Source organism: Loxodonta africana, chromosome 16 (assembly GCF_030014295.1).
Source record: "Loxodonta africana isolate mLoxAfr1 chromosome 16, mLoxAfr1.hap2, whole genome shotgun sequence".
Taxonomy (NCBI): Eukaryota; Metazoa; Chordata; class Mammalia; order Proboscidea; family Elephantidae; genus Loxodonta; species Loxodonta africana.
The window spans coordinates 22,702,087-22,727,791 of NC_087357.1; the positions used below are offsets into that span (position 1 = coordinate 22,702,087).

Below are 25,705 nucleotides of genomic sequence, written 5' to 3' on the forward strand. Positions count from 1 at the left end.
CCATCTCTCTCCCCTAGAAATGGGCGGGCTTGTGGCGGAGTTGGGGTCGGGATTGTTCACTCCCCAGGGAGCCCAGACAGTAGCATGGATGCATCCTAAGCACCTAAAGGGGCTGGGGCGCCCCCAGCTCCGTGTCTCTGAGGGTATTGTTTTTGTCATTGAAGCAGCAGGGATGCTCAGAGCAGCTGGTGCTGGGTATAATCCAAAGACAGCAGTCACCATTGCTTGGACTGAGCGCTCACTGTGTGTCAGACTCAATGCCGGGGGCTTTGTATGTGTTCTGCTCTCCCAGCAACCCAGGAGGAAAAATCTGTCATATTATCCCCATTTTCGAAAAGGGGAAACCTAGGCATAGAAGTTAACCAACTTGCCCAAATTCCCGCAGCTGGTAAGCGGTGGTGGGTTTGTCTGACATCTGAGCTCACCCTCCTGTACCTTGCAGAGCCCATAGCTGGCTATCTGCATCCCACGCTGCCTGATTCCTCTGCCTTTTTTTTTTTTTTTTTTTCACTCTACGACCTTGGGTAAACCCTGTGGGAAAGAGGAGGAGCCAACCGTGGACTTCCTATCGGCACAAGTCTTTTTCTTCTTCCCCTCCTCCCCCAATCCTCCTTTCCATGTTGAGTCTTCATATTCTGAGGCTGCAGAGGGCTCCCTCTGTTGTAGGGACATTTTACGCTGGAAATTGATAGCGAAGTGCCGAGATTTTGTTTTATAATATGTAAGAACTTTCAAGCCAAGTGCTTTGCTTTACAATTCTGTCCCCTCTCCTAGTACTTTAGATTGTTAAGTATGTTAACTAGTAAAGGATGTGCAGTTATGCCGGTTGTAACAGTTTCCTTGCAGATCCATAAAGGGATTGTAAAGAAATCAGAATATGCCATTCAGGGAACGCTGTTAATCTGGATATGAACTTTCAGAGTTTTGAAAGAATAATTTCAGGCCATATGAGAATGGGGCAAAAGCTAAAAAACAGTTTGACAACAGAGATGTTAGAAAGCTTTTACATTTTAGGTTAATATCCACTCTCTTTAGGAGCTCACTATCAATGAACATTTTCTCTTAGAAAAGACTTTGTGAAAATGGTGAAAAGCTCTAAATCAAAATAGTGTGCTTTTGTTTTGGAGCTTTCTGGATGTATTAAAAGTATAAATATTATTTCTTTTAAGGCATATGGAAGTCAAGAGCTTAATTCAGTTTAAGTGGGAAACTTGAGAGCTGTCCAAATTGCCTTTACCCATTTCACAATGAAAAGTATGAACAACCCAAAATTCCTGACACATATTTTTTTTAAATGATCTACTTTTGTGCATATATGTAACATGTATTTAACTAAATAAACGCATGACTTAATTCTCTGAGGAACTATTTAATTATTAACACAAATGAAATAATTCTTTGTCGTATACTTGAAATAAACCGTTATTTATACTTGGATTCCCCTGGGTGGTACAATAATGGTCTTGGCTGCTTAGTGAAAGGTTGTAGGTTGAAGTCCACCCTTAAGTGCCTCAGAAGAAAGGCTTGGCAATCTACTTCTGAAAAATCAGCCATTGAAAACCGTATGGAACACAGTTCTACCCCGATACACGTGGTGTTGCCATGAGTTGGAATCTACTTGAAGACGACTGATTTTTGGACTGGTACCCTTGCAAATGACTGATTAATAGTTGGTTTGTTTGTTTAATCTATGTTTAGAAAGCCTAAGGATACAAAAAAAATTTTTTTTTTTGGTATGGCAATGTAAACCCATCAAAGTCAGGTTTTACAGTTTTGACTCTACAGTATTGTGAAAGTCTGCCAGTTGTTCATTAGATATCCTATCATGGAGCAAAATAATGTAGAAGTCAGAAATCTGAGTTTTGAGATTTACCTCATTGAATACATCTTTCATTTAAATGGTATACATTTTTCGTAGCACATGATTTGGGAGTTACACTTTGAGACATGGATGAATCTGCACTGACCCTTGGCACTATAGATGTTTCTTACCTGCCAAATTCATCAGAATACAGTGTTGGTCGGTGTAAGCATACAAGTGAGGAATGGGTAAGTTGAAGGTAACAGTTAAGAACATTCAACTTAAAAGTATTTATTTTAATGTTGCAAATGAAGGTGGAAATACTGCCTGCAACAGAGTATCAAAGAGAGGTTAATAACTACAGAACCCTTAGAAGCTGTGTGTATGACATCTAATAAGATTTTAAAAATTCTTATGATATTATGTTAATTAAAAAAATGTTAATTAGGAAGGAACAAATTAGGTAGAAAATTTAAATCCAGTGATTACGTTAAAAAGCAAAACACTTTTGCGTAAGGGGGTGGGGGAGGACAACCTAGAATGTTACTAGTGGTTGCTTTTGGGTAGTGAGATGAGGAAACTTTTGTTCGTTCTCTCAGTATCTAGTTTTCTTAAGTTATTTTTTGATAAACATGTATTTTGTAATGTAAATACACGTTATTTTAAAAACATTAAAAATGGTAAATAAATTGTAGTATGAATCTAGTGCAAAAGACATGCATTTTCCGGTATTGTTTCCCCTATATCAGCATAACAACTATAAGGCATGTGTTATGTATTATCTCAGACACCACCTGCTTTGTATAAAAAATAAGGATGGCATTTCTGTGTTGCTTATTTTTGAGGTTTTATCAGTGGAATTTGAGCAACTGATAAGCTCAAAGTTAAGGGAAAAATGTTTAAAGAAGAAGTTTGACCGTAATTGGACAGTGCAGCTATTACTTAAACACCAGCCTTTAAACCGTCTTGATAAGATAAAGAAATGTTGTTTACATTTACCTTGGTTTTCATTTCAAGTAAAATCTTTAAAGCTGTAGGATAACAACTTGCTCAAAGTCTCAGACCTTTGTCATTCTATCATGGAAGTGTGTGATCTAAGAGGGAGCAAGTGTAACCCTTAGCACAAGAATCCTGGTGTTTGAATTTATTCATCGCGCTGCTGCCACAATTCTGTTTGACCTTCTACAATGTAGTTTTTAAACTTTTGAGCGCAGCTTTGAATATGCAGCCATTACTACTAGCTAATACCTTTCTTAGGTGCTCAAGTTTTGCTTATGTGCCAGGCTTTGTTCCAAGTGGTGATCTTAGTGGGAGTAACCTGGATGAAACTCACCATCTGAGACATGCATGCTTATGCTCCCAAAAGAAAACATTGTAGCATGTTTCTCTTCTATTTCAAAACTCTTAGTTTCAGCATTCAAATGAACAAATATAATACTCTTGCCATTTTTAGACACTTTTTTTTTTTTTTAATGTTTATTAGGGTGAGTATAGTTTCAGACCCACTGTCTTCAGATCTGCGACTTTAAAATGGAAAGAAAGCCTAATGGGCCGGAAAAGGCCATTTGTTGGCCGATGTTGTTATTCCTGCACTCCGCAGAGCTGGGTAAGAATGTTACTGCTTTTGATTTTAATAAGCAAAGGGAAATGCGTGACATGTGTGTCAGACTTTGTGTGACTTTGTTATTGTGTAGCCTTAATGGACTAAATTCAGTTTTAGAATTTAGGCCTATATTTATTATCCAGATATTCCAAGTAAAGTTGATTTACTGTTTCCATTCATTTATTCGGTAAATACTGGGTCCTGTAGTTGAGGCTAGGTAATATTCTGGTTCCTTTCTATATCTAGCATGACTTTAGGGGGATGGTAGATCATACTTTCAGTTAACTTCCAAAGAGTTGGGGGAAACCTGTCGTGTAACTTCTACATGTTGCACAGCTTCAGCATTTAACCTTAAAATCCTAGCAAGATGAGCTGGAGCTAACTAGATGGAATAAGCATTTAAAGTGTTGGCTTTGCTTTGCCCTTCCTTTTGCCAAATTCTGTTCCTGGGTAGTGTCTGTTGACTTCGTGGTAGTGAAGAATGAATGCTAAAATGTTAGGATGAAGATTTAAGAAAGAGAGAGAGAGAGAGAGAGAGTGTGTGTGTGTGTGTTATTCGTATTTTGGTGAAAAAACACAAGCCATGTGAAACCTTCCATGTTACAGTGCGGCATTTGTGAAGTCTATTGGATGATGGGAAACCCTGGTGGTGTAGTGGTTAAGTGCTATGGCTGCTACCCAAGAGATCGGCAGTTCGAATCTGCCCGACGCTTCTTGGCAACTCTATGGGGCAGTTCTACTCTGTCCTGTAGGGTCACTCTGAGTCAGAATTGACTCGATGGCAGTGGGTTTTGGTTTTATTGGATGATGAGTATGCTTTTGATGGCAGTTGAGGAGAGGAATGAGTTAGGACAGGATTGTAGAACCTAATGAGGCTTTGTTTCAAGGCAGTGGAGTTGCCTTTTAAAAGGTACACCTGGACATAAAGATCTCTGTGGAATGGGCTGGTTAATAGGACATAGAAATTCCGCCATTTTTAAGTGCCTGTCATTTATAGAGGTTGCCTGTAACCTGTGAGAATAGCTAACTGCACTGTGTCAGTTTTCAACTCAGGTTTGGCTTGGCAGGAGGCAGAATTCTTACTCTGGTATGAAGGGATTTGCTAACATGGGAGAGATTTGTGTGGAATCCAGGCAGTTTATGTTAAATGATCAGGTCTGCGCAAGAATGTCTTGATATAAATATAGTTTCTTAAAAATCATAAGTGCCTTCTTACAAGAATTTGGTAGAATTGGAGGATCATGGAAATTTGTAGTCTAGGAGCAAAGCCGGTTGAGATGAAAAGGCCAGTGGAAATAAATATTTAGATAGAAGGTCATGTGGCTTTTCTTTGTAGATCTGGCCTTTTATCCAATTCTAATTTTGAACGTTTAAAAGACCAAAACAATACGTTAACTGTAATGTGTTCTTCTTGAGTCAGAAGAGAGTATAAGAAATTATTTGGTGGTGGTCCTGGTTTGACGTGAAATAGGTGGTTAGTATAACAGATAACTGATTTTTGCCTAAACGTAGTGCCTGGTGAAGCTGAATTTGGTCTTGAATTGCTTCAGTGGCTGTTCATTTAAAATAATTTTTACTTGAAAATATTCTTATAGTAACTTTTGATATTTGCTACCTTTTCTCTGAAATCCTATTTTTTTCTTCTTTAAAGAGATTTCACTTAAGTATTTTTACATCTTTAGTTGAGGGCACATTATGCTTTCTCAGCATTTATTTGTGGCAATTTTACCTTTTGCCCACATCGACAAAGCTGTAGACTTTCTGTCTTTCAAGGTTATGTGGAAAGAGGGTGACCTTTAGCCATATATTTTCTCATTAAGTGGGCAGTCATTTTAGGGAATGAAAAGAGCAGACTCTTTGGAGCAAGATCTGGGATTGAATCCTGAACCCTGGCTAGCCTCTGTTTTCTTATCTTTAAAATGGGGCTAATAATTCTTATGTGTTAGGATTATTGGAGGGTTGGTAATCTTGCAATAACTGCATGGTTCTTAGCATAGTACCTAGCGTTTCGGGAACACTAAAATCTCCAGTATTCCTGTCAATGACTTACGCTACCTGGAGCTTCAGGTCTTTCAGGGTGGGGTAAAGGGTTGGAAGCGGAGAGACACTATTTCCTTTGCAAGGTTTAAGGATTAATTTTGAGTTTGTGACCTTCGTGGAAGGCTGAACAGTACTTTTCAATAAAATAATTTTTCCTTATTGCTTAGGTTTATGGAGCAATGCTGAACTTTTATGTTTGAATTTTAAGTCATTTCAAAATGGTAATGTTAGCTCTTCACCACTAATACCATTGTATATTTATGTCTACATTTATTTTGTTTTATATAGGAGAAATTCTTCAACCCCAGTATCCCATCGTTGGGTTTGCGGAATGTTATTTACATCAATGAAACTCACACAAGGTAAAAAGATGTTTCTTATACTTTTAGTAAATCGCAGAAGAAATACTGCATAACAGTCAACACTCTCGAAGATGAATCTCTTTTATGTCTTACAAGTTAACAGGATATAACCTTCTGACACAAGAGACTTTATCTGAAAATTGTAAAGAACAGTAACCTCCTGAGGGGCCTATTACTATTATCACTGATGTAATTATTTAATACATACTTTCATAATGGTGTAGATGTCACAGCTTTAATTTATTCATATATTGATTTTGTGTCTGATACGTGTCAAAGTGTGATAAAGATTTGTATGAAGAGAGGCATGGGTTTGAATGTCTTATGACCCATCATGGCTGTTTTATATTTGAAATTTATAACTGATTTAATTGACTCACCAGCAGTGGGTTATTTATTTATTTTTGAAAATGTAGGGTAGAGCCCTGGTGGCACAGTGGTTAAGAGCTTGGCTGCTAACCAAAAGGTTGGCAGTTTGAATCCATCAGGCTCTCCTCGGAAACCCTATGGTGCAGCTCTACTCTGTCCTGAAGAATTGCTATGAGCTGGAATCCACTCGATGGGGTTTGTTTTTTGGGGGGGTTAATCCATAGGGTATTAAAAAATATTTCCCTCTATCGAACAAACATGCTTTAACTTATTACTTGCTTAAGACTTTCTTAGAATTCCTACTTCTAAATTTCCAGCATGTGAGGAAAGGCTGGTAGGCTCCAGAATTAGAGAAAAGGAGCTTTGTTCTGTGAATTGAGAAAAAGCATAGGGAAGGAGGGTAGAAAGGTTGTGTTCGTGTCTATGTGGCAAGAGGGAAGCAGCAACCAAAAATGCTACCAGTCCTTATAATTCTAAAAGTAGATGCTTGCAGGAGGCAAAGAGTAGGCTAAGATGATGAAAAATACTTGAAATTCTCTGAAAAATGGATCAGAAGTCAAATACTTAAATTTGAACCCTTTCAGATATTACCTCTCACGTTTCAAGGATGTTGTTGTTGTCAGGTGCCATCAAATCGTTTTCCACTCATTATGATCCCATGTTACAGATTAGAACTTCCCCTAGGGTTTTCTTGGCTGTAATCTTTACTGAAGCAGATTGCCAGTTCTTTTTTCCACTGAGCAGCTGGGTGGGTTTGAACCACCGACCCTTCACCTACCAGCTAAGTGCTTAACCATTTGCACCACCGGGGCTCCTTATTTTGTTGATGTAAGGTCATAAATAAATATTATAATACCTGTGTATATGTATTACTTAACTTGCTTTGGTTTTTATATAACTAAAGTCAAGGGATATAGTTTTTCCTATTTCTAGGCTGCCTTTGTCTTTCACTTTGTGTTTTAAGTTTAAGGGACAAAGAAGAGACTGTGGTTCATTGATTTTTTTATATTTTTTCCTTCTTTTTCTCAGTTCCCATGATTAAGATCCTAAGAAAAAGCATCTCATAAAGTCTCTCCTTCTTTGTGTAAATAGATATTTTACATCTAAAAGCCAAAGGGATTATTTGTTGTCCTCAATTGGAGACAGTTAAAAAAAATAGCATGTGATACACTAACTAGGCAATATGAAACTTCTGTGCGATGCAGTAAGCTGCCTGTTGCAGTCTGCAGTTGAGTTGCTTATTTGGCCCTTCTGTGTGTTACATGAGGCAAAGCCTAAACATTTACACACACACACACACACACACACACACACACACACACACACACACACACACACACATTCTTTCAGTCTTCTATTCCAAAGGGATTTTATGAAGAGCTTGGACTTTGTACATTCCAATAATCATTCTGAACATGTTCACTGAAGGAAGAGTTTAGAATCAAATGCTTAAGATATTGGGCCAAGTTTTCAAAGGATTGAGATAAGAAGAAGAAAAAGAGCATGAAGGAGAGATAAAAGAGCAAGTGATTGATAAACACTTCCTCAGTAGAGGGCTTTTGGATCTTTTCAGCATTAATGAATTTTTATTTGAAATCTTCAACTGTTTATGAGTATGTCATTATGAGGGAAATGATAATGAAGCATTATATAATTATTACATGTGGTTTCAAATCATTGCACAGTGAAGGCTTGGAGCATTCTTATTCTGAGATCTGCCTCCCAGCCTCACACCATACCCCTACCCAGGTTTCTCAAAACACCACATAGCTGCTGTCGCAAAGGGAATATGCTATCCCTTAGGTATGTTGAATATGTGAAAAAAAAAGAAAGAACCTGTGGCTTCATGAAGCCAGACTACAAATATCCAGACCACAGGGCAGTTATCCTGGACTTCCCTCAATTGATCGAGAATTTGAGGGTCAATGATCATTTTTTTTTTTTTTTTTTTTACTAATAGGAAACTTAGGCCTTCGTGCTAGGAAAAGATTTCTAAAATTTGTCTTTTTATAGCCCACGACTTTCAATGTATTTGCCTTTTTCACTGTGTTAATAAAGTTGGATCTCATCATTTCTTTTGTTTTTATATTAGGGCTATTATTTGGTGAAGCAACACTGTTCAGCACTAACACACAAATCCCAAGTTGAGATTTAGCTGAGAGTACAGGAAAGAAATTATGAGTAAAACTATGAACAGTGTCCTGGGCTACTAGGAGGGAGGATTTGCTATAACAGAACCCTAAATCTCAGCAATAGATGAAATTAGGTGTTGTCTTATGGGAGGGAAACCACTGTATCATTTACACAACTTGTTTTGGTGTTCCTAGAGTACTTTGCTAAAGCATTTTCATGTTGCAGGCACCGAGGATGGCTTGCAAGACGTCTTTCTTATGTGCTTTTTGTTCAAGAGCGAGATGTCCATCAGGGCATGTTTGCCACTAATGTGAGTGAAAATGTCCTGAACAGCAGCAGGTAAGGATCAGGATGCTGTTGTAAAGGGGAGGTGGCAGGAATGATGGTAGATGGATGGTGAGGGGAGGTTCCCTTTATTAACTTCTAATTTCTCTGGGACTCTGTCTCAAGAGATATTTGCATTTCTAAGTGTTAAATGTGAAGCTCCACAGGAAAGAGAGGAGAACAGATGGCTTTGGTGAACAGGGCCATGTGGGAATAGCAGCCTTGTCTTATGGATTAATAATTGAATACGTTTCTGACACAAAAAGCAAGATGGAATTCAGAGATACACGTATTTCCAGAGTTCTTGGTTAAGTTTTCTGTAATACGAATGCTGGGATTGAAATAAGTGCTATCCAAGGGATAGGCTTGGGGGATGTCAGTGTCCCGTAGAGCCTGTCTTGCTGTAGTAATGAAGTATCAGCTATGTGGAGTTTTGCTGTACTTTACTAGTCTAAAATCAGGAGCAACAGAGGAGGAAAACGCAGTTATTTGAAACTCCCTTGGATTACTACATATGCTTCTTACTTGGTAAAAAACCTTCAAATATGTTTCATTCCATCCAGATATTTTGCCTTTTAGCTGGAATGTTAGAACTGGTTTAAGAAGGTTTAACCTTACACTTTCTTCCCTCAGTCAGGTGGCAGATACAAAACTGTATTAAACCTTCCCTTTTTCCTCACTGTTTATTGTTCTGTGCTGTTTTGAGTTGTGCCTTTTTTAAATTACTGGTTTGACTTGGAAAACATTTGTAAATATTTACGTCCTAGTTTGATTCCTCCTAGAAAGCGTTACCTGTAGTTCTTTTGATGGAGTCACAATGTAAATGAAAAATAAATGAGGTCTTCAAAAGAAGAAAAAAACAACACACACTTTGGCAGTGGGCTTTGAACACTTCTGAGTTATATGCTTAAAGGGGTAATCCTTCTCTTTCTCTCTTCTGCTGAAGTGCCACTTTGTGTCCCTCACAGCATGGGTCCCTTGCACATAGTTGTCTCCCAGGGAATTTGAATTAAATTCTTAAGTCTGCTTCCCAGATTCCTCAGGGGTTCATTGATTTAGGAATACGATATCCCTAATATTTACTAGAAAAAGCACTTCTAACTCGAAGCTCATTCTTTCATATTATCACAAATTAAAGGGAAGGTATATTTTGTTTTGTGATTTATAGCTGTATTTTAAAAACCACTGAATACAGAATGTGGCATAGAAATAATTATACTGTTTATCTCTCCGTTTCGAATCAGAGTTCAAGAGGCAATTGCAGAAGCGGCTGCTGAGTTAAATCCTGATGGTTCTGCTCAGCAACAATCAAAAGCCATCAGTAAAGTGAGAAAGAAAGCCAAAAGGATCCTTCAAGAAATGGTTGCCACCGTCTCCCCAGCAATGATCAGGTATTAAAAGGCAAGGCACAAAGCTTTCAGCAAGAGCCGTCCTGTTCTGAGCAAATAGGACTGAGCCATTGGAAGTTCCTTTCCTATCACAGTGTTCTTTGCCCCAAAAATGTTTTAACATTCCGATGTCAAAACCAATTCCCCGTTTTATTCTTATTCAACTTCTGCATAAAATAGCACAGGGGTGGGCTTTACAGAGCCTCAATCTCTGTTAACTGATGATGCAGCCGTTGTGTTCCTGTGGACATCTGCTCTAAGGGGCTAGCTGTGAGCCAAGTTTTATTTATCCATATCCTAAAGCACATTGTTTCTATGTATTCTATGTATTCACTTGTTCATTTCCTTCTGAGGTATAAAGTGTGCTATTAGAGTGAAAGGTAAGATTTTAGTCCCAAATAAAAAAAAAACCATATAAATGGAATATACATAAAGTCAGCTTTTTAATTGCACAGTGGAGACACATACAAACACAAACACGCTGTGTGAGTGCGTGCACACATACACACGCACACACACACGGAGTCATTTACAAGCACTTTTAGATTTCAGATTCAAGAAATGTAAGTCAAATATATAAATACACATTTGAAAAAATGTTTCATTTCTTTCAGACTGACTGGGTGGGTGCTGCTAAAACTCTTCAACAGCTTCTTTTGGAACATTCAAATCCACAAAGGTCAACTCGAGATGGTTAAAGCAGCAACCGAGGCAAGAATTTCTGTGACTCTGTCATTCCGCTTTCCTCACGTTGGTAGTATGATATTATGGATCTTTTGGAAATGTTCTCTCATGTACCGTTGTGCATTTCAACCCATCTGGAAGGTTTTCCCCATTTGCCGTAACTGCAGTGGCTGTGTTTTGGGGAAGGGCAGCGGGGTGAAGGAGGACTACCAGCACTATTCGGGACTCCTTCTAAGTTGCTTTGCGGCCACCTTGACAACTAGGTGAACTGTCTGTATTTTATAGAGGAGGAAACAGAGGCTCAGGCGAATAAAGAAATTATATCAGTTCACACCTAATAAGTACTTTCTAGCCTGACTCCAAAACCTATGTTCTTTTTGCATGTTTAGGTCTGCCTCCCAGAAGACACTGAGGGTCTTCTCTTGATTACCCTTCCTCTCTCCCCAACTCTTGTTTATTTTTTGTTTGTTTCATTTTGTTTTAGCTAGTTAAGTATTAAATTTAAAGAAGTTCATATTACTGGGAAATGCTTTTAAAGAATGAGTTACTGATTAGCCAGTGTTTGAGTGATTGTAGGGGCCCTAGTGGCGCAGTGGTTAAGAGCTACGACCACTAACCGAAAGGTTGGCAGTTTAAATCCACCGGCTCCTTCTTGGAAACCCTATGGGACAGTTCTACTCTGTCCTATAGGGTTGCTATGAGTGGGTGTCAATATGACGGCAGCGGGTTTGGTTTTTTGGTTTTTTTGAATGATTCTAACTGAATATCAAGTTTCAAAGTGTGATTAATTTTTACATTTGAATTTTAAATTTGGCATTTTTCCCTCTACTAGATGAATTTGCCGCTTATATTTCTACCAGTTCATAGATCCCATATTGACTATCTACTGCTCACTTTCATTCTTTTCTGCTACAACATCAAAGCACCATACATTGCTTCAGGCAATAATCTCAACATTCCTATCTTCAGGTAAGATCAGCTTATTTTGAAATTTAAGATATGAAAAAGATCGTGTTTTAAATTTTTGTTATTTTCTCATTATAGTTTTGACACATGCTATTGTAAAGAGGGCATCAGCCTTTTTTCTCTTATAAAAGTAATACATGTTTATTGTGCAAAAATTTGGAAAAAAAAAAGTACTAAGACTATCACCATTGCTTATGTGTTTTAAATGAGATACTTGTTGAACTGTGAATATTTAAACTTTATAGGCAATGTTGATCAAATGTATAAAAGGCAGTTAGGAAGGCAAGATAGCAAATTACTGTACCAGGCACTTCTGGGGAGGTGGAGTTGGGGGTAGCGATGAGGTGGGGTGGTGATGGTGATATAAAGTAAGAATTAACATACCTCTATCTTTGATCTCATAATTTAGTAGCGTTAGAAACATGTAATAATTGCAATATACTATGCAAGGGGTTTTTAGGAGAGTGTTGTGCATTCCACACAGAGGAGGAAGTATGTGCAAGGGCATGGAGGTATAAGAGCCTGGTATGGTTGGGAAATGGTAGATGATTCAGTAAGGATAGAATGGAGGCTGCATTAGGAAGGGCCAGAGGCAGGAAACAGAGACTACACAGGTGGTGAGAGCTGGATCAAAACAAGAATTTTGATTTTGTTTTGAGTTTCTAAACCAAAAGTTTAGAGTCTGTCCTTACTTGGGGAGTGACATGTTCAGATTTGCATTTTGAAAGATCATTCTGAATTAGAGGGACTTGGATCAATTTTGACTCTATTGCAATAGTTCAGGCAAAAGATAATGAATGCTAATATTAAAGACATAGAGTTATAACCTTGGAGAGAAGGGGAGAGATTTGAAAAATTACTTAGTAAGTTGAATTAATAAGACTAAGGTGTAGTCCAGACGTGGGACTAACAGAGAAGGAGGAGGAGGAGGGAGGAAAACTCTCAGGTGTTTTCGTCTAGGAAACTGGGTAGATAGTAAGGCCCCCAATGAGGAATTGATGAGGAGCAGGTTTAGGTTTAGGAGATTTGAGAAATTAAAGTTGCAAACTTGAAATCACAAAGCATCTGTAAGTCAGCTCTGTGAATAGAGAATGAGGGGAGGATGAATCTGGAGAGAGTTTGGCGAAGGAAGTGGGCTGGCAGACTGTGCCGAGAAGGCCTCACCAGAGAGCAGTCATGCTATGAAGCCTGGTCTTCAAAGTTTGAGGAGCTCCTTCCTAATCCCTTTACTCAAAGATCTGTAGCTAGCTAGATTCATGTGGTTGACTGAAGAGATTCCATTTGTTCATGCAGTCAACTGATACTTATCCAGCTGTGCTTTAGGCGAGGGTGAACGAGATACATAATCCTTGCCTTCAAATAGTTTATAATCTAGTGAAATATAGACAAAAAACAATCAGCTATATGATACAGTGTGATACAGCTCTTCAGAAGATACATGCTCTTCCAGGGACTAGAATATCTGTCTTTGCTATCAAGGGCACCTCTTCTCAATATCAAAGGACCTGAGAAGCAGAATTACTTATCAGAAAGTTGTTGGTAGCCATGGATTTAGAATGAAGCTCTAGAGAAGCTTTGTCCCATAATAGTTTGTCTCTTGTAATCAGAATAATTCATATACTCATTCTGTCTTGACTTGGTCTCCAGCTCGGGTCTCTTGGAAGCGCTTAATAAACACTGACAATTTCTTACAATCCGACTCCCCTTTTTCTGAACTCCATGGCAGTCATTGCTTAGCTCCATCATTCCTTCAGACATGACAGAGTACAGATAGCCTGGCCTATTTATTTGCAGCATTCTTTTGTTACCTGCCAGTCTGCACATTCACAAACCACTTCTCAGGGTGGGTTTCTTTTTGTGTGTGTGTGTGTGTGTGAATGTCTCATCTCATTCATTATGAATTCATTCTGTAGGGTTTAACTTTCAAAGAGTGGTATCAAGCATTGCAGGCATCTTACCGTGACCTTCTTATACTAACTGTAAAAACCAGTTGCCTTTGAGTCGACCCTGACTCATGGTGACCCCATACCAAAATGTATACATTAGTATCACTCTGTTTGAAAATAAGAGGAAGCTGTGAGTTTAAATGTTTAGTTTAAGTATAAGAAAATTTCAACTTGATTTCGGTATTCATAAGTGCTGTAGAAAGAGACATGATGTTGGGAAATTCGTTTAATTCCTATGTATGTGTAAATTAAGCACAGTGTTGTTCCATGTTTTGGAAAGGTGGTTGTGCTGGGTTTCAGTTAGATAACATTCTCCTTGCCTCACAGGGACACTGTCTAAGCTATCGTTACTTCAAAAATTTTTCCTGGAGGAGCTTTTGTAACATCACATTCATTTTGTAGTAAAGGTGCCATGGAACAAACTTCAGAATGTGTAAGGATAGGGCTTTAAAATTTAGCAGGACTCCATAATCCTTTAGAATCTCTACCATCACCTTGGTGAGGTGACATATCACGCAGACAGCCTCCTTTTGAGTTGGAACAGATTTAGTAGAGCTTCATGATACGCAGTGACGTTCTAAAGGTCAGTGAATAATGAAAATGGCAGAAACATGTCAATAATATGGAAAATGGAAGAATGTTCACATTTTTACTCAGCAGCCCAAACAACACTTGTGGCTTATATCCAAATGGCAAATATTTTAGAGTAACTTGGATTTTTAGTACTCTTTTTACGTTTTTTCTTTGTAAATAATTCATGCGTTCTTGAATTGACAGTACCTTGATACATAAACTTGGGGGCTTTTTCATCCGACGGAGGCTGGATGAAACACCAGATGGACGGAAGGATGTTCTCTATAGAGCGTTGCTTCATGGCGTATGTACACTCTCTAATTATCCTTAAGCCATCGTGTTACCACAGAGGAAAGGAAAAAAAGGGACTTGATTGAGTTGATATTTTAAAAAAACCTGTTTGTTATCTGAGTAATTATTGCTTAGATGTGGGTTTGATGACTATTCTTTGTAATAACTAAAAGAGCATTGGATGAGCTGCCTTGTTATTATTTTTGTGAGTAAAATGTTCTGTCAGTGTTGAAATCATAGTTTTGTTTTTAGTGTTTCATTTTGCCGAGCTCATTCTAAGTTGAGTGGTTTTAAATTCATCGTTTGCTTTTCCGTTATATTCCAGCATATAGTTGAACTACTCCGACAGCAGCAATTCTTGGAGATTTTCCTGGAAGGCACACGCTCTAGGAGTGGAAAAACCTCCTGTGCTCGGGCAGGCCTTTTGTCAGTTGTGGTAGATACTCTGTCTACCAATACCATCCCAGACATCTTGATAATACCTGTTGGAATCTCCTACGATCGTATTATCGAAGGTCACTACAATGGCGAACAACTGGTAAGAGGACTGACTACGTAAACGTCTTCTTTGCTTTTCAAGTCTTTTGCTTTTAGATCAGTACCTTCGGAATTAATTAAGATTATGTTTTTGGTTCTTCCTAAGTTTAAGGCCCTGTGTGAAACATGGTAGGGTGGGCCTGGTGAGTGGCTTTCATCTCATATGTCAACCTGATTGGTAGTGCTAACATGGTGCTTTCCTGCACTTGGAGATGGGGCCCCCAAAACCAAACCCAAAACCAAACCCATTGCTATTGAGTTGATTCCAACTCATAGTACCCTATAGGATGGAGAACTGCCCCAGAGGGTTTCCAAGGCTGTAAATCTTTATAAAAGCGGACTGCTACACCTTTCTCCCATGGAGCCACTGGTGGGCTCGAACCACCAACCTCTTGGTTAGCAGCTGAGTGCTTGACCCCTGCACCACCAGCGCTCCTTTTGGAGGAAGGGACATGATTAGATTTATCAGTGTTGGTCTTGGTCATGGGATTGGGAAATGGATGCACACTGTCTACTGAGTTACTGTATCTATAAACCCATTGCCATTGAGTCAATTCCAACTCATAGTGACCCTATAAGACAGAGTAGAGCTGCCCAATAGCGTTTCTAAGAAGTGACTGGAAGATTTGAACTTCTGACCTTTTGGTTAGCTGCCGTAGCTCTTAACCACTGCACCACCAGAGCTCCTGCTGTATCTGTAATGAGTGGTTATATGTGATTTTTGTTTTCCAGGGCTTATTGTTTACATGCAGATTTTAAATTATGCCTGAAGAACTGGTGGGATCATGTCGGCAAAGCAACCACAAATTAATTTGAGGAGTGGCAGTTACTTTTTAGTAATTTTTTTATTGAAATATAATAGGTAGAGAAGAGTGCACAGATCATAAGCAGGTAGCTTGAATGTTCACAGAGTGAACACATCCATGTAATTAATTAGCACCCAGATCAAGGAACAGTGTTACCAGGACCCTAGAATCCCCCTTTGTACCTGCCCCCGACCCCAACCCCCATCCCTTCAAGGGTAACCACTTTAGCTTGATTTCTAACTGAATGGATTCGTTTTGTCTGTTTTGAACTTCAGAGAAATGAAGTAATGTAGTATGTGTTCTTTCTGTGTCTGGCTTCTGTTGCTCAAGATGCTTATGAGATTCATCTATGTCGTTGCATGTAGTTGTAGCTTGTTCTTTCTTACAACTGCATAAGATTCCAATGTATAAATATACCACGATATATCTACCTTACTCTTAAGAAGATTTTCACTTGCTCCCAGTATTGGCTGTGATTGTTCTTATACATGTCTCTTGCTGACCATATGAATGCATTTGGTTGGGTATATACCTAGTAGTGGAATTGATGGGATCATAATGTATATATATGTTCAGGTTTAGTAGGTACTGCCGAACTGTTTTCCAAAATGGTTGTACTAACTTACCTCTCCTACTAGCAGCAGTATGATAGTTTCAGAGGAATTTTGTTTTGACCTATTTAGTGTGGAAATCTTGGGCTGGGTATTTATTTGAGGCTTATTGCCCCAAACCTGTCCGATGGTCAAGGACACTTGGCAATTGGTGGCTTTAAGAATTGAGTGGTAAACCTCTGGGTTATCATCTCTATCTCCTTGTGAAACTTGGCACTCTTCTCCTTTTGTGATATGTGTCTGTCCCTTACGTGTACCCCACTCACCCTGACTGTGTCTCAAGAGTCCATATCCTAGCCTTTGTATTCAGTGTAAGGCCTATCATTGTGCCTTACATATATTAAATACTCAGTAAATGTTTATTAAACGGAATAACCAGCTCAGAAGTCACTCTGAGGCTGGGTTTGCCATTCAGTTGCCTAATGTTAGGTGTTTGGACTCTGGTGATTATCAAACCTTTTGGACTACATTTTATTTTTATCTGACAACTGCAGAAGAGCATTTCAGCCTGTTCTATGATTTTATCCTTCACTAGTTGCAGTTATAATTTTTTGAATTATGTAAACATCATGCTAAATGAATTAATGTTAAATGTTTTGTTTTTCAGTGAGTGAATTCTCCCAGTGACATGGTTGCATATTTTAGCATCATTAGCGTCTTCTAATGCTAAACATTTTTTGACAAGTCTCGGTTAATGAGTACTTTTCTTTTTTTATTTAATGTTGTCTTTTTTTATGCTTGCATAAATTTATTTATTTTTTATTGAACTTTAGATGAAGGTTTACAGAACAAACTAGTTTCTTATCAGTTAGTACACACATGGTTGTATGACACTGGTTAACAACCCCATGACATGCCAACACTCTCCCTTCTCAACCCAGGATTCCCTGTTACCAGCTTTCCTGTTCCTTCCTGCCTTCCAGTCCCTGCCCCAGGGCTGGTGTGCCCCTTTAGTCTTGTTTTGTTCCATGGGCCTGTTCAATCTTTGGCTGAAGGGTGAACCTCAGGAGTGACCTCATTACTGAACTGAAAGGGTGTCTGGAGGCCATACTTTCAAGGTTTCTCCAGTCTCTGTCACTCCAGCAAGTCTGGTCTTTCTTTTTGAGTTAGAATTCTATCCTACATTTTTCTCCAGCTCTGTCCAGGACCCTCTGTTGTGATCCCTGTCAGAGCAGTCAGTGGTGGTAGCTGGGCACCATCTAGTTGTTCTGGACTCAGTGTAGTGGAGGCTGTGGTGGATGTGGTCCATTAGTCCTCTGGACTAAAACTTCCCTTTTGTCTTTAGTTTTCTTCATTCTTCCTTGCTCTGGAAGGAGTAAGACCAGTGAAGTATCCTAAATGGCTGCTCACAGGATTTTAAGATCCCAGATGCTACTCACCAAAGTAGAATGTAGAACATTTTCTTTGTAAACTATGTTATGCCAATTGAGCTAGATGTTCCTCGAGACTGTGCCCACAGCCCTCAGCCCAGCAGTTCGGTCCCTCAGGGAGTTTGGATGTGTCTATGCAGCTACCATGACCTTGCCTTGTACAGGTTGTCCTGGCTTCCCCAGTATTGTGTACTGTCTTACCCTTCACCAAAGTTACCAATTGTCTATTAAGTGTTTTTCCATTCCCCTCCTCCCATCCCTCTAACCATCAAAGCTTGTTTCTTTTTGTATGTAAAGTTTTTCATGAGTTTTTACAGTAGTGGCTTCATGCAGTCCTTTTGTGATTGACTTATTTCACTTAGCTTAATGCCCTCCAGATTCATCCATGTTATGAGATTCTTCACAGATTCATCATTGTTCTTTATCATTGTGTAATACTCCATTGTGTGTATGTACCGGTTTGTTTATCCATTCATCCGTTGATGGACATCTAGGTTGTTCCCATCTTTTTACTGTTGTGAACAATGGTGTAATCAGCATGGTTGTGCATATGTCTATTTGTGTGATGAACCTTATTTCTCTAGGATATATTCTTAGGAGTGGGTTTGCTAGATCGTATGGTATTTCTATTTCTAGCTTTCTAAGGAAGTGCCATATTGTTTTCCAAAATGGTTATATCATTTTGCATTCCCGCCAGCAGTGCATAAGAGTTCTGATCTCCCTGCAGCCTCTCCAACACTTCTTATTTTCTGTTTTATTGATTCGTGCCAGTAATGCTGGGTTGAGATGGTACCTCACTGAGGTTTTGATTTGCATTTCTCTGATGGCTAGAGACCCTGAGCATTTCCTCATTGTCTGTTGGCCACTTGAATGTCTTCTTTGGTGAAGTGTCTGTTCATTTCCTTTACCCATTTTTTAGCTAGATTATTTGTCTTTTTGTTGTAGAAGTGTTGGATTTTCTTGTAGATTTTAAAGATTAGACCTTTGTCTGATTTATAATAGCCAAATTTTTTCCCCCAGTCAGTAGGTTCTCTTTTTATTCTTTTGGTGAAGCATTTTGATGAACGTAAGTGTTTAATTTTTAGAAGATGCTAGTTATCTAGCTTATCCTCTGGAGCTTGTATGTTTTTGGTTGTGGTTTGTACTCTGTTAATGCCATGTATTAGGGCTTCTAGCATTGATCCTATTTTTTCTTCTATAAACTTCATAGTCTTTATATTTAGGTCTTTGATCCTTTTTGAGTTTGTTTTTATATGTGGTGTGAGGTATGGGTCCTGTTTCACTTTTTTGCCAATGGACAACCAGTTTTGCCAGCACCATTTGTTAAAAAGGCTGTCTTTTCCCCATTTAATGGACTTTGGACCCTTGTTGAAGATCAGGTGACCATAGATGGATGGATTTACACCTGGGTTCTCAATTCTGTTCCACTGGTCAATGTATCTGTCATTGTACCAGTACCAGGCTGTTTTGACTACCACAGCTGTGTAGGAGGATCTGAGGTCAGGTAGTGCAAATCCTCCTACTTTATTCTTCTTCTTCAGTAGTGCTGTACTTATCCAGGGCTTCTTCCCTTTCCATATAAAGTTAGTAAGTTTTTCCATCCCTTTAAAGAATGTTGTTGGTATTTGGATCAGTATTGCGTTGTATTTTTAAATCACTTTGGGTAGAATTGTCATTTTCACAAAGTTGAGTCTACCTAACCGTGAGCATGGTATGTTTTTCCATTTAGGTAGATCTCTTTTTGTTTCTTTCAATACTATTTTGTAGTTTTCTTTGTATAGGTCTTTTACATCCCTGGTTAGGTTTATTCCCAAGTATTTTATTTTTTGGGGGGGCTATTATAAACGATATTGTTTTCCTAATTTACTTTTTATCATTCCCTTTATTGGTGTATGGGAATCCAACCGATTTTTGTATGTTTATCTTGTATCCTGCTACTCTGCTGAATTTTTCTATCAGTTCTGGTAGTTTTCTCCTGGAATCTTTTGGGTTTTCTATGTATAGAATCATATCATCTGCAAATAAAGACAGTTTAACTTCTCATTACCAATTTGGATGCCCTTTATTTCTGTTTCCTGCCTTATTGCTTTAGCTAGGACTTCCAATATAATGTTCAGTAGGAGTGGTGATAAAGGGCATCCTTGTCTTGTTTCTGTTCTCAAGAGGAATGTTTTCAGCCTCTCTCCATTAAGAATGATGTTGGCTGTTGGTTTTCCATAGATACCCTTTATTATGTTGAGAAATTTCCCTTCTATACCTATTTTATTGAGAGTTTTTTATCAGGAATGGGTGTTGGATTTTGTCGAATGCCTTTTCTGGGTCGATTGAGATAATCATGTGATTCTTTTCTTTCCTTTTATTTATGTGGTTGAGTATGTTGATTGATTTTCTAATGTTGAACCATCCTTGTATACCTGGTATGAATCCTACTTGGTTATGTTTTTTTGATATGATGCTGAATTCTACTGGCTAGAATTTTGTTGAGATTTTTTGCATCTGTATTCGTAACAGCCCCTGTTCTGTAATTTCCTTTTTCTGTGGTGTCTTTGCCTGGTTATGGTATCAGGGTTATGCTGGCTTTATAGAATGAATTTGGAAGTCTTGCTTCCTTTTCTATGTTCTGAAATAGTTTGAGTAGTACTGGTATAAGCTCTTCTCTGGATGTCTGGTAGAATTCTCCAGTGAAGCTATCTGGGCCAGGGTTTTTTTTGATTGGGAGTTTTTTTTTTTTTTTTTTTTTTATTACCTTTTCCATCTCTTCTCTTGTTATGGATCTGTTCAGATTTTCAACATCATTTTGTATTAGTTTGGGTAGGTAGTGTGTCTCTAGAAATTTGTCCATTTCCTCTAGGTTTTCAAATTTGTTGGAGTATAGTTTTTCATAAATCTCTGTTATGATCCTTTTTATTTCTGTTAGGTCTGTTGTAATGTCCCCCATTTCATTTTTTATTTGGGTGTTTTGTATCCTCACCTGTTTTTCTTTTGTCAGTTTAGCCAGTGGTTTGTCAATTTTGTTGATCCTTTCAAAGAACCACCTTTTGGTTTTGTTGATTCTTTCTATTGTTTTTCCATTCTCTATTTCATTTATTTCTGCTCTGATCTTTATTATTTCCTTTTGGTGGCTGTGGGCTTCTTTTGATATTCTTTTTCTGTTTGTTCAAGTTGTGTAGGTAATGTTTTGATTTTGTCCTTCTTTTTTGATGTGTGCATCTGTTGCTATAAATTGACCTTTGAGGACTGCCTTTGCAGTGTCCCAAAGGTTTTGGTGTGATGTGTTTTCATTATCATTTGATTCTAGGAATTTTTTGATTGCATCTTTGATTTCTTCTATTACCCAGTTGTTTTTTAAGCAGGGTGTTTAATGTCATCTTTCTCAAGATGAGCCTTCCATTTCTATTAAAAAAAAAAAATTCTTTGGATGACATAATCCTTGCATATATGTGAACTTTATTTCTCATTGTGTTATTCTTTCAAAATCTGGTTTTAGGGCAAACCTAAGAAGAATGAGAGCCTTTGGAGTGTAGCAAGAGGTGTTATTAGAATGTTACGAAAAAACTATGGCTGTGTCAGAGTGGATTTTGCACAGCCATTTTCCTTAAAGGTGAGTACCTGTTGAAATGAAACAAAACCATGTGAAAGCATTGATGTTGAGTTAGGAGTCTTGGGCTCCAGTTCGGCCTCTAATACCACCTTTCTTTGTGATCTGGGGCCCCTCTCTCTTCTCCCATGAAATGAGGACTCTGACAAGAGCAGTGCTTCCTAAATTTTTCCTTTGAAGTATGACAATTGACAAAGAAGAGTGACTGTCCATCCTTGGGAGGTGTTAGGCCCAACATTTCTTGCTATTTTATTTTTAAAATCATGGGAGTTTTAATTTTTTCTTTATAATATATATAGGTATTTCATATTGTGTTTTAAAATTGGTTTTAGGGAAAATTTCTCAAAACACTTGCCCTAAAAGCTTTGGGTAAAATTGACAACCTAGAATGATACTCTATCCTGTTATTTGTATCATAGTTCTTAGATTGTATGCTTAATAACATTGTGTGAATCATATTTGACTTTTTTTAAAGTTAGCTTTAGGATACAGAAAACCACTTCTTATGCTCCATAAAAATATCTCATTTTATAAACAACTCCTTTTTTACTTTTTGAAGATTAAATAATATTTTTCTGTTAATAGGAAAGTGAGAATGAACGATAACGTTGAAATTTTTTTTTTTCCCCAGGAATATTTGGAAAGCCAAAGTCAGAAACCTGTGTCTGCTCCACTTTCTATGGAGCAAGCATTGTTACCAGCTATACTTCCTTCAAGGTAGGCTTACAGAAATTTTTATACCTAGCTATACTACCAAATATTTGTGTTTTTTTTTTTTTGCATTGCATAGAGAAATAGATATACTTTACTAAGATTCACTTTACAAAAACATGCGTGTCATGTTTTCACTTCTGCACTTGAATAATTTTTTTGTCTCAAAGGGTATTGAAATTACTTGTTTTCATGTTAGTTTGGAGGTCTTTCGTTATTTGTTATTATGCAGTTTTTTTATGTTAATCATGTAGGAGTTCTTGTTTTATTTATACTTTTGAAGTTTGAACTGCTTTTGGTAGGAACTTAGATTATGCATGTTATATATAAATGCAACATGTAAAAAAGCCTTGTTATTTGAATTTCTCAGAATTCAAATTGATTTAGTAGAGACATTGAATATTAAACCCTTTAATATGTGATACGTGTAAGTGTTGAATTTTTGGAAGTATCTTAAAAAGTATCTTGTTTTATACATTCTTTCTGCTAGTGGATTTTAAATGTACAAAAACTATTTATTCATACTAAATAATATGTTTTTTAAATGTTATTTAGAAAGTTAGAGCCAGGAGAACATGTTAAGCAAAATAAAATATATTATGGAGAGAAAACACACACATACACACACACACACACACATAGAAATAATCTATTCATGGTTTAAATTTAAAACGTGGTAGTTCTAAACAAAAGTATGTATATATAAAAAAGAAAAGTATGTATAGCATTTATATATTAGTCTCATATAGTTTGATTTGTAAGAGTGTGGTTTGTAGAAGCCTGATTTTTTTTAAAAAACTTTTCAGACTCAATGGTGCTGCTGAAGAAGGTACAAACACGTCCATTAATGATTCCAGAAATGCAACAAAGGAATTGTTTCGAAGGAGGTTGATTGCAAATCTGGCTGAGCACATCCTATTTAGTAAGTTGAATAGCAAACGCTAATTCTGCAGTTCAGATTTGGCATGGTGCGATGCAAACCATACAGGTTTTGGGATCTGCAAGGTTGGGTTCAATTTCTGGTTCTATCACCTAATACCTGGGTGGTGATATGTAGTTATTAGGAAAAAAGATGATGTTGTGGAGGTTTGAGATGATATGAGTAAAGCATCACACATGGTCCCTGACATTGAGTAGGTGCTCATGTAGTAGTAGTTCTTGTGCTTAAAAAAGACTTAAAAAAAAATTTTTTTTAAAGGGTATTGTCAAAATGATTTGTTGCCTTTTTTGCTCATGAATCTGTTTCTTTGAACTAGTATTACAATATCTAATACTTTCTCTTCTAATCCCAGGCTTATTTTTATTTAGCAAACATTGAGTGGCTAATACGTATTAAACTTTGTTTCAGCTGTAGGAAAAAAAAATTGAATAATTAATGACTTTGCACTCAAAAAGCTATGCTCTTGTCAGCGGGAGAGTTGCATACAAATAACTGGGAGTGACCCAGAGTGGGGTGTGAGTTGAGTGTAGATTTAGAATTAGGCTTAAGTTCCAACTTGCAGCATTGTGTGATATTGTAGTGAGGCCACTTTAAAGTCCCACGGCAGCACTGTGGCCCCTTGGTGCACAGCCTAGCCAGGTGGACTTCCTGCTCCTTGCCATTTCCTGTGCTATGTCCTATTCAGACTCTCAGCACCTCCTGCCTACACTCTCCTGGAGCCTTCTGTAATTTATCTGACTCCTTCCACTCTAGCTGCTCTTAGTCCTACCTGACCCTGGGCCAGAGTATTCTTTCTTAAGCACATTTGAGTGTGTCTCTCTTCTGCTTAAAATCTGGACTCCAAAAGTAATCCATTCTCATTGCTGAAATGTTGGAAAATTAAAATAGATACCAAAATACCCATTACCCAAATAACTAGTGATGTTGCTGTCTAGTTTCTAAAAATACTTTAAATATTTTCTCTAAAAAGAAGCATAACTGAAGCTTTGTTTTTGCCTTCCAGCTGCTAGCAAATCCTGTGCCATTATGTCAACACACATCGTGGCCTGCCTGCTTCTCTACAGACACAGGCAGGTATGTCTGCAATGTCGCCTAGAGCTAAGCAGAGCATGAGAGTGTTTTATCAGCTGTGCTAACATATGCACTGATAGATTGGGCCCACCCCATGCTATTACTGTAAGATAAACAGTAATATAAGTTAAGGGCCCTGCCCACAGGAGCCTATAAACCTGGTGAAAGAAGAAATCTACATTAAAAAAAAAAATCAGAGACTGCTCAATACATGTAATAATAAGACATTCCTTGGGTAATATAGTTAACATAAATAAGGTATATTTCATTGACATGTCATAAATACCCAGACAGCTACTAGTTTCCAAGTTATTTGATTTGTATTTTAGGGTCTGCTCTCTATCCTCCCACAATCCTCTTGCCTAAGTTCTATGATGACAGAGATCATGTCTGTCTTGTTCACAGTCATGTTCTCAATACCAACCACAGTGCCAATATATAGGCACCACATAAACATTTGTCAAATCAACATTTAAAAGTAGGGAAATTCCTGCCAAAAATTAAGCACTTCTTGTTTTCAGATGGCTTCTCCTTCCTCTTGGAATCTTATGTACTCATGTTACATATTATGGCTAGAGTGCTGTCTGGCCTGTGGAGTACCTTCTCTGTATTCCCAGTGGCCCGGCTTCTTAAGTGGCTTTCTGTCTTGCTCTGCATTGGTGTTCTGATCCTACTTCTGTATGTGCCAACCATGAGCTGCAGGAAATCGGAAAAAAAAGAAAAATTCTTGGAATGTTGGCCTTTTAGAAAGAGGGTTTTCCGCAGTCAAGAGATCATTTGTCTCTGTTTCTCTAGGGAATTGATCTCTCCACGTTGGTGGAAGACTTCTTTGTGATGAAGGAGGAAGTCCTGGCTCGTGATTTTGACCTGGGGTTCTCAGGAAATTCAGAAGATGTGGTTATGCATGCCATTCACCTGCTGGGAAATTGTGTCACAATCACACACACCAGCAGGAATGATGAGTTCTTCATTACTCCGAGCACAACTATTCCGTCCGTCTTTGAACTCAACTTCTACAGCAATGGGGTTCTCAATGTCTTCATCATGGAAGCCATCATGGGTATGTCAGATCCTGGAAGAATTTCAGATATGTTAATGGAAAATAAAAGGGCCTGAAACACCTAGTGGTGCCTACTTCAGTTTGGATGGTAGCCTCTTATTTGAGAGAATGCGTTGGTGTATTTCTGGTTTTCAAATGAAAATTTAATCTACTGCAATGTCACTGTTTATTTTTTACATTTATTATTCAACAAGTGAATACTGAATTACTGTTTTATGCATAGTATTATACTCAGTACTAAGGAAGAGCGGTAAGGTGTCTTGTTATCCAGGTCTAGTTACTGAGATCAGACGTACATGTGGCAGTGAAGTGCACAGAGGGGTCATTTGTGGTTAAGAGATGACGGAGAAGAAGGAGAGCAGGGAACTGAAGCTGGTGGAGAAGGGTTTGACAGAACTGGGATTGCATGGAACCGGAAGAAATGAGCCCTGAGGGGATTTGCTTAAATTTTCTCTAGCTCATGCATGTCACTGTTTTTGATGTGTTAAAAATCTGTGAAAATAATCCACGTTATCAGAGTC

General features: G+C 38.0%; 1 protein-coding gene across 4 annotated transcripts in view; it reads left to right on the plus strand.

The window, feature by feature from the left end:
* The window catches only part of GPAM (glycerol-3-phosphate acyltransferase, mitochondrial), a 36,099-nt gene that overhangs the window by 240 nt on the left and 10,154 nt on the right, over positions 1-25,705 (plus strand). For 2 of the 4 annotated variants that reach the window (XM_003409120.4, XM_064269332.1), the window contains exons 2-15: positions 1,919-2,049; positions 3,285-3,407; positions 5,733-5,806; positions 8,534-8,647; positions 9,877-10,023; positions 10,635-10,731; positions 11,537-11,673; positions 14,394-14,493; positions 14,806-15,018; positions 21,292-21,405; positions 22,034-22,119; positions 22,920-23,035; positions 24,057-24,127; positions 24,920-25,184. In XM_003409120.4, coding sequence (XP_003409168.1) covers positions 1,948-2,049; positions 3,285-3,407; positions 5,733-5,806; positions 8,534-8,647; positions 9,877-10,023; positions 10,635-10,731; positions 11,537-11,673; positions 14,394-14,493; positions 14,806-15,018; positions 21,292-21,405; positions 22,034-22,119; positions 22,920-23,035; positions 24,057-24,127; positions 24,920-25,184 — 1,759 coding nt within the window. In that variant the 5' untranslated portion in view covers positions 1,919-1,947. Of the gene's footprint in view, positions 1-504; positions 2,050-3,284; positions 3,408-5,732; positions 5,807-8,533; positions 8,648-9,876; positions 10,024-10,634; positions 10,732-11,536; positions 11,674-14,393; positions 14,494-14,805; positions 15,019-21,291; positions 21,406-22,033; positions 22,120-22,919; positions 23,036-24,056; positions 24,128-24,919; positions 25,185-25,705 lie in introns of those variants that run through there. The other 2 variants (XM_023546739.2, XM_064269333.1) reach the window with 2 other exon arrangements.